A 10,000-nucleotide genomic window follows, 5' to 3' on the forward strand; every position below is an offset into this window, starting at 1 on the left:
AATCTCAGTACCAGATGTCCACAGATTGGGTTATGCTACATTCCTATAAATAGAACAGGAAACAAGCCAGGGCATGTAAGTGAGATGTTAAATCATAAGATTAACTGGACTCAAATCTTTACTGTTATAGCTTATTAATGCCTAGATAATCTAACTGCATGCTCATAAATTGTTTTCTGCTTATAGACACCCAAGTCCTTTCAAATCCTTCTAACTTGAAAGTTATTATGTTGATATTTAAGGCAGCAAGTTTAACATTTTATATTGGATCTTGAATAAAAACATTCATATTTAATTTATGTTCTTTAGTGGATGGCACAATTGATAATGTTAAATAAAATATATAATGTGTGTGTGTGTGTGTGTGCATGTATATCAGGTTGAGTCAAAAGTATACAATGTTTTGAATCATGAAGAATTTGTAACGGATTTTTGCAGAATGTTGAATTTATTTTAAACATTTTTTTTGCGGTTGTCTCATAATACAGACATAGACTTGCTCAAATGCTTCAATAAATTAACATTAATATTTTTTCACCTTTGTTACAATCATCTGAAATGGGACTGTGAAAGCACAATATTCAAGCAACTTTGCTATTCAACTTCAAAAAAGGAAGGAAAGCAGCTGAAACTGCTTGTGATATCAACAAAACGTTTAGTGAGGAAATGACCAGTGAGTGGTCAGCTTGAAAATGGTTTAAACGATATCACTGTGGAGACCCGAGCCTTGATGATTGTGAGCATAGTGGATGCCCATCTGTCATCGATGATGGTCAATTAAAGACAGTCATTAAGAAAGACCCTCATAAAACCACTCAAGAACTGGCAAAAGAACTTCAAGTTAGCCAGAAAAGTGCCTGCAACCATTTGCATGCAATCAGAAAATCAAAAAAAAACTTGACAAATGGGTCCCACACGATTTGAATGAAAATCAGAAAATGCACAGATATGAAATTTGCTCATCCCTTCTTCTCTGTAACTGGACCAATCCATTTCTTGACTGTATTGTAACCTCCAATGAAAAGTGGATTCTGTACAGTAATAAAAAATGTTCTTCACAGTGGTTGGACCAAAATGAAGCAGCAAAAACCTTCCCTAAACCTGAGCTCTTCAAAAACAAGGTTATGGTGACTGTGGTGTACTACTGAACTTATCCTCTATAACTTCTTAAAACCTGGAAAAACCATAACTGCAGAAACATATTACCATGAAATTGCCAAAATGAATGAAAAACTGCTACTCATTCATCCCAGAGTTTTCAACAGAAGAGGTCCAATCATTCTTCATGACAATACTCGACCACACTAATAACACTCCAGAAGTTGAGGGAACTAGGCTACGAAGTTCTTCCCTACCCAGCTTGTTCCCCAGACCTTTCTCCTACTGATTATCACTTTTTCAAGCACCTTGATGGTTTCTTGTGAAAGAAGGAGTTCAAAAATCAAACTGATGCTGAAAGTGTGTTCAAAGAGTTCGTCAGCTCCAGAACTCCAGAATTTTATGTTATTGGAATAAACAAACTTGTCACTTATTGGCAAATATGTATTGATTGTAATAGTATTTATTTTGATGTATAAATGTTCTTCACAGTGGTTGGACCAAAATGAAACAGCAAAAACCTTCCCTAAACCTGAGCTCTTCAAAAACAAGGTTATGGTGACTCTTTGGTGGTTGTTGAAATATATTGTGATGAATTTTATAATTCAAAACGTTGCTTACTTTTTACTCAGCCTGATATATAATTGTCAGCATCATTTAACATCTATTTTCCATGCTGGCATGGATTGGACTATATGTATATGTACGTACACACACACATATTGGGTTGGCAAGAAAGTAATTTCAGTTTTATAGTGTGAAATAAAAGTCATATTTTTAATGCAAAAAATTAACTTTAATTAATTATATATTTTCCATTTTGTTCAATGTACATGGCTTCATTCAGTATTGAGGATGAATGAAGCCAGCTCAACCCACCGTGGGTGAATGCTGTCTCAAGACAAGACAAGACAAGATTTTGTTCAATGACCTTTTGCCATCTTTCTAGTATCCTCATGATTCCATGCTCTAGAACTTCTGGTCCTTATCAGCCATAAACTGAAGCAAGTGCGATTTCAGGTCATCATCATTATTGAAAGTTTTACCATTCAAAGGACTTTGCAAACTTCGAAATAAATGGTAACATGATGGTACAAGGTCAAGGCTATGAGGTAGATGTGGCATCACTTCCCAACCAAGCTCCAATCGTTTTCGATTGCTGTTCGATCTCTTTCAAATGTTATGTGCGGAGTTTCGTTCAATACGGATGAGAGCTTAGTTGGATCAATTTTTTCATGTCAAAATCGGATGATTTCTGCAAACGAAGTATTGAAAATCTTGAACGTTGGGAAGGAGTTGTAAACAACAAGGGTGAATACATTATTGATTAATTAATTGTTATTTTTTTATTAAACCTTTAAAAAGATTTAAATTTTTTAAAATGGCGGGAACTTAGTGGCCAACCCAATATATACGATATATAAAATATGTATATATATATATATATATATAATATATATATATATATATTATATATATATATATGTCTATATATGTGTGTGTGTCTATATATTTATATAAAGTAACAAACTGAGGAAAAGAAATCCTTGAAAGGGGTGTGTTAAACATCCAATTCACTGGTGCTGCTGTTGGATACCATATAAATATTAGTATAAGATTAAATTAAATATAGAGATATTCTATTGACAACCCAATAATTTATTTATATTCCAATATTACATTGAATACTATGAATATAATATATAACATAACATCATATTACATAAATAATTATAAAAACTGTAAATGGCCCAACAAAGTGTTTTGACTTTGGTATATTTTTTCTGATATACATAATCACAGTTCCCTTATATATAAGTCACTTCAGGGTCCTTGGTTCAGAAAGACGACATTCCATGTGAAACAATGGCTGGATTGTAAAAATTAATTCAAATATCTGTGTTATGAGTGTGAGCATTAACTATTCAATCTTACATCAATTACAATTAAAAAACAGCAAAAACACTTTATGGACAATACAATCAAGTAAGTGCAATCCACAACCATCAAAATTCACGTCATACACACACATATATACCAATTGAAACCTTTTGATGTCCAAGATAGGATCTTGTCATCACAACATACAATAATAATATATGAATATAATAAGTATCTAATTCTTCTCTTACGTGTAACTACAACAAAAAATATATAAACAGTTACATCTTCAATACAACAACTATTTTATCTATTTACATATACACACACACATATATATATAGTATATATGTATATATCTATAATATATATATAATGTATATATATAATGCATATGTGCATATATATATGTATATATATATATATATATATATATATATATATATAATATATATATATATATATATATAGTATATATGTATATATATAATATATATATATTAGTATGTCATGTTAATGCTGTATAATTTCAAATTTTCCACTGGACTCTGTGTAGTAACTTGTGAATCTTTATTACCTTGTATCTTATCGTGGGAATTAATAATTATCGTGTGAATTATTAATTCAATAAGTCTTATATTATGTTGATGTTTTATATTTTGCTTGTGTATGTATATATGAGCATTTTTGAATATTTTTAAATACCTACAAGTTTTATTTTATATCATATTGACGTCTAACTCCAACCACTCCGAGAGTGTAGTGGGTGCTTTTACATGCCACCTGCATGGGGGCCAGTCAGGCGGTACTGGCAACGGCCACGCTCAAATGGTGTTTTTTACATGCCACCTGCACAGGAGCCAGTCCAGTGGCACTGGCAACAACCTCGCTCGAATGTTTTTTCACGTGCCACCGGCACAAGTGCCAGTAAAGCGACAGATAAAAGATATATATCTTTTACTTGTTTTATTTATTGCACTATGTCCATGCTGGTGTATGCCTTGAACAGTTTAGTCCAGTGGTTTTCAGTTAAGGATCATATGAACCCTGGGGGTCCATATTAGATTTCTGGTGATCCATGCAGATAAAATAGCAAACTGGGGATCTGTGCTAGTATTCTAAGGGTCTGTGAGAAAATAATTCTTTAGATGCATTTATTGCAAGAAACAGCTAAGTTTCTTTCTATAATGCTTTACAGTTTAACATGTTTCTGGTAACCATTTCAGAATTTTGAAATTGCTATGTGGGGGTCCACCAGAGCAAAATGGTAATAAAAAAGTGCTCAGAAGTAAAAAATGGTCGAGAACCATTGGTTTAGTTGAGCAAGTAAACCCTAGTACTTGTGTGTGTGTGGTGTGTGTGTGTGTGTGTGTGTGTGTGTGTCTGTGTGTGCGTGTGTGTATGTGTGTGTGTGACAGTCTACTCCTTCTTCAGTATGACCACTTTTTATACTTATTTCCATGTTCTTCAGGAGTCATGAGTTCTGATGATGATAAAGATATGTGCAAATATAGCAAGACCCAGACTCCATCATTGAGAGACCAAACAACAAGTTAACTGTGGACACAACTGTATGGTCAAACTGAGAATCATGACTACTCCTGTCAATAGCCATTCCTTACATGTTTGTACTTTTGTGTCAAAGTTAGAAATCATTATTGTTATTATATGGAACTAAATGATTATTAGTGATTTTTTGTTTTTGTTCTTTTTTATTCACCTCCCTGTTAACTTTTTAAGATGAAACTTACTTTTTTTTAAGGAGGTTTTGCTAAGTTTTATTCTAGACCTACCTATGATACCTGAATTACTTTTCTATTTCAGATGACAACTTTATTAATACGTTCATCCAAGGACAAGAAAGTTGTATACACAACGCTAATGATTCCACTGTAAATCTTTGTAAGTTGATTATTTTTGAAAAACTTCACCAAAAATAGCGTTCCCACTACATGTCAGAAATAGCTGCCAGTTCTCCCTCAGATCACATCCTACAGTCTCAAAAAAGAAAGGATTTTTCTAGAGAATAATATAGTCCTATATTTTCCTCTCAAAGTATTCTTTCTTAATATTCAGGCATATCAAATCACCTTTGAATTTGTTCTTATATCATAAAAATGGCTGGCCTACATTGCATCATAAATTTACAACCTGAGCCTAAAAGATTTGATTTAGTATTCGACCATTATACCTGTGATAGTTGTGTCCACACATCACATTTGAGACTTGAGTAAGAAAACATTTATATCAGTTATTCCACACATTTCCAGGATAGTGCTCTTCTTTTCGCTATCATCTCCCTTACCCTTGCATATTTGCCTAAGACATCTCATATGAAAGCTTTTCATTTCACCAATCTTTTATATTCTGCTCCATATAAAAGATTGGTTTGGACAAGTGATTTATACACATCTATTTTTGTCCTTACTGAGACATCATGACATTCCAGAGTTGATCCATAAAGCTTCTCAAAAGCTGTACTGGTCTTTTCAATACGAGTTTGGACCTCCCTATTGAGTTTAGCATTACTTTTTACTGTAGAACCCAAATATGTGTAAACCTCCCCTATTTTCAGAGCTTCGCCTTCAACAAATATACTGGGCAAGATTTCTTGATTATTACCGGAATGTGGCTGATACAAGAGTTCGGTTTTTTTTATGCTGATAGTTAAGCCAAAACATCTGGCTGCTCTTGCAAATATATCAGTGATGTGCTGAATGTCTTTGAGTATATGCACAACTAAGGTGCAAAAGGGCAATCGTCTGCAGACAGTTTCTTATTGCATGACATTGAAGTTTAGTCCTTAATTTGAAATGTTGTTGGTTGAAGATGATACCTGTTGTCCTATATTCAAGAAACACACCCTCTTCTACATCAGAAAAGGTACAATCCTGCATTACTGGGAAAAATGGTGCAAATTGTGCCAAAGCACAATCCTGTTTTGTACCATTTTTAACATCAAAAAGCTGAGACTGACTGCTATTTGAAAGAACAGATGTCTCCATATCTTTATGTTAGGACACTGACATTTAGCATTTACTCAAGAATCATGAGTTTTGCTAATACTTTTGACAAAGCCTGCTGATATACAGAGTCAAAAACTTTTGTAAGGTCAACAGATACCACATAGAGGTCTTTATTGTGCTCCTGGACCTTCTTCTGAACTTGTTGCCAGCTGAATATCATATCCACTATCCCATCTGACCTAGACCTATGCTGACTCTCTATATAGACAGAACCAGCTAAGTCAAATTTAATTCTGTCTAAGATGACTCTTTATGTTCTGAGTTCAAATGCCACCAGAGTCGACTTTGCCTTACATACTTTCAGGATCGATAAAATAAGTACCAGTTGTGCCAAAATCTGAAATCAATATTAATAATAGCATTTTAGCACACTGGGGAAAATGCATAGTGGTCCTTCGTCTGTCTTGACATGCTGAGTTCAAATCTGCTGAGGTCAGCTTAGTCTTTTATCTTTTCAGGGTCAATAAAATAAGTACCATTTGAACACTGGGGTAGATGTAATTGACTATCCCCCCACCCCACAATACCCCAACAGAGAACAGCGATATGCTACAATGATTGTTACATTCACACTTATTACCTTTATACTTATATAGATGTACAATCATTGCATCTTTAAATTGTTGAGGGAAAAGATTTGCTTTTAAACATTTTTGAATGAACTCTTTTTACTCTTTTTCATATTTCAGTGACCACTTTTTCTACTGACTGTTTAGTTTCACATGATGACCAACAGTTGACCACATTAGTACCAGCCCCAAAAGTGATGCCAGTACAAAAACCTGCTGCAAATATAATTCCGGATGACAAACCCTATGTTATCATTGTTGATCAACCGAAAACTCATGGTTTCCGTTTTCGGTATCAGTGTGAAGGACGGTCTGCTGGCAGCATTCCTGGAGAGAAAAGTACAAATGAGAAAAAGTCATATCCTACCATAAAGGTAAATATTTGATGTAGTCAGCTTCATCATCATCATCATCATCATCTAATGTCTGTTTTCTAAGCACGAATGGGTCGGACTGTTTGACGGAAAACTGGTAAGCTGGGGAGCTGCACCAGGTTCCAATCTGATTTGGCATGGTTTCTACAGCTAGACACTTTTCCTAACGCCAACTACTCCAAGAGTGTAGTGGGTACTTTTTACATGCACTGGCACAGGTGCCAGTTACAAAAACACTGGCATCAGCCATGACTATGATCTCACTTGGCTTGATAAGTCTTCTCAAACATGGTATATTGTCAAAGGTCTCAGTTACTTGTCACTGCCTCTGTGAGGCCCAAAGTTCGAAGGGTGCTTTTTACATGTCACTGGCACAGGTGCCAGTTATGTGACACTGGCATCGGCCATGACTATGATTTCACTTGGCTTGATGGATCTTCTCAAGTACAGCATATTGTCCAATGTTCAAAGAGTGCTTTTACATGCTACTTGCATGAGTTCCAGTTACATGACACTAACATCAGCCACGATGTTGATTTCAATTGGCTTGATGGGTCTTCTCAAGTTTTCTATTATAGATACCTCTAAAGAATGTAATCAATACATCTATCATGTTATTGTGGGACCGTCCAAAATTGATAGTTTTCAGTTTCAAATTGAATGTAAAAGATGCCCTGTGATATCAGTTTGAGGTTGCACAAGTCTTGTATTGTGTTTGTTTGTTTGTTTGTTTTTTCCTCTTTTGATAGAGAGAAGATTAGAAAAAAATAGTAGTTTTTAGATCAGAGAAATGATATTGAAAAACTGTGGCAGCTAGACTGATAATGCAACAGAGGTGATACTTGAAAGGTGGTAGAAAAGGAAATCCCCATCTTCATGGTGTGTGCCTGTGAAATTAGAGTACTGAGGGTTCTGTTAGTGGCCAAGGTTCAGCAATGTATAAAATGGATCCTTGATTCAGAGCAGCTCCATGTGAAAATAAATTCTCATATTTCTCTGCATTACCCTCCAGCCTTCATCAGGTGTCTTGGGGAAATTTCGAACTTGGGTTCTCTTTCCTAAGGTATTCTTCCATGTTATTATTATTATTATCATTATTATTATTATTATTATCATTATTATTATTATTATTATTATTATTATTATTATATCGAAAAAATACCTTAGGAATGAGAACCCAGGTTCAAAATTTCCCCAAGACACCTGATGAAGCCAAAATGTTATGTTAACAAACAAGATGAGGACAAATATCCGTCAAATGTAAATAATGTAAATAATATATATAATTCCTTATCTCTTAAATATAGAACTGTAATTTCAAAAAGTATTTAAAAAGTTGTTTGTAAATGTATTTTATATTTCACTACTTGCTTTTTTTTACTATATTTTAATATTTATTTTTATATTTGCTATATTTTATATTAAATATTTACATGTAATTTTCATAGGTAAGATATAATTCTTTACCTTCTTTATATCTTTACAGATTTGCAATTACAAAGGTCCTGCTGTTGTAATTGTGTCATGTGTCACCAAAGATGATCCACCAAAGCCTCATCCTCACTCCCTTGTGGGCAAAGATTGCAAAAAAGGAGTCTGTACTGTGAAGTGTTCTGTTTCAGATACCATTTCGTAAGTTAACCAACCAAACTCTTTCTTTCAATTGTTTCAGTCATTAGACTGTGGCCATGCTGGGGCACTGCCTTGAAGAATTTTAGTCAAATGAATCAACCTTAGATTTTATCTTTATTTTAAGCCTGGTACTTATTTTTTCAGGTACTTTTGCTGAACTGCTAAGTTACAGGGATATAAACACCAACGCTGGTTGTCAAATAGTGGTGGGGGCAAACACAAATACACACACACACACATATACATATACGATGGGCTTCTTTCAGTTTCCAACCACCAAATCCACTTACAAGTCTTTGGTCAGCCCAAAGATATAGTTAAAGACATTTGCCCAAGTTGTCGCACAGTAGAACTGAACCTGAAACCATGTGGTTGGAAAGCAAACTTCTTACCACTCAGCCATACCTGCAATTATGCCATACCTGCACTTATACCATATCTGCACCTATGCCATACCTGCACCTATATCATACTTGTATCAGCATTTTCAAATCTTTGTTTTTTTCTAAAATTTTCTTTTTTTTTATTTTGTAGTTTTCAAAATCTTGGAATTCAGTGTGTCAAAAAGAAAGAAGTTGCTGAAGCTCTGAAAACACGACAAGAAATTAATGTAGATCCATTTAAAAGTAAGTTTTAACATTTTCTATTAGGTTCTTATTCAACTGTAAAATGGTTTGGTACAGTCACAGACATTGGCATGTAGTTGCTAATTTCTTTTAGCAATCACATAGTTCAAGGCTTGATTCCATGCTGTAGAACTTTGGGTAAATGTTACAGCCTCGGGTCAGTCTAATTCTTAGTGAAATTTGGCATATATGTACATGGTGGCTTCCCCCTCATTATCGAGTATGGCCATTGCGTGAAGCTTAATCAATGTTGTTATCGTGCAATGCCTGTGCAAGAAGATTTTTTTTTAAAGTGAGGAAAGGCTGTGCACTGTACATACATACATATTTTCTAAAAGAATAGTATTGACTGTAAGTTTTGGCCTGCTATCATCAAACAATATGAGGATAGCTTGACAAGCTGAAATTTTGAAATTCTATCTATGCTATTCTTGTTTAAAAAAATAACAAATATGTGCTCCACAGAAAAGTATTGAGTAGTCCTCTGCTTTAATGTAAAATTGTTTTTATCAGAACTTGACATAAAAACTAACATTAACTCTCTCTCATACACACAAATCAAGTTTCGATTAGAGAGCAAATATTTAAGAAAAAGTGGAAGTGGATTGGTAGCACAATTAGAAAAGACACACCAAATGTAGCAAAAAGTGCTTTACAATGGAAACCGGATGGATATAGAAAGAGAGGTAGGCCTAAGAACTTGTGGCGTAGATCAACACAAAAGGTACTAGAGAAAGGGGGATATTCATGGCAGAGTATAAGTACAGAAGCCAAAAATTATGCGACATGGAATT

The 10,000-nt window shown here is 34.2% G+C and overlaps 1 protein-coding gene across 1 annotated transcript in view; it reads left to right on the forward strand.

Annotated features, from left to right (window-relative positions):
• The window catches only part of LOC115217075 (putative transcription factor p65 homolog), a 60,018-nt gene that overhangs the window by 32,699 nt on the left and 17,319 nt on the right, over positions 1-10,000 (forward strand). Inside the window, exons 2-5 of the mRNA XM_029786663.2 lie at positions 4,804-4,881; positions 6,695-6,948; positions 8,435-8,580; positions 9,115-9,206. Coding sequence (XP_029642523.1) covers positions 4,804-4,881; positions 6,695-6,948; positions 8,435-8,580; positions 9,115-9,206 — 570 coding nt within the window. The remainder of the gene's footprint in view (positions 1-4,803; positions 4,882-6,694; positions 6,949-8,434; positions 8,581-9,114; positions 9,207-10,000) is intronic.

This window comes from Octopus sinensis, linkage group LG11 (assembly GCF_006345805.1).
Source record: "Octopus sinensis linkage group LG11, ASM634580v1, whole genome shotgun sequence".
In the NCBI taxonomy this organism is placed as follows: domain Eukaryota; kingdom Metazoa; phylum Mollusca; class Cephalopoda; order Octopoda; family Octopodidae; genus Octopus; species Octopus sinensis.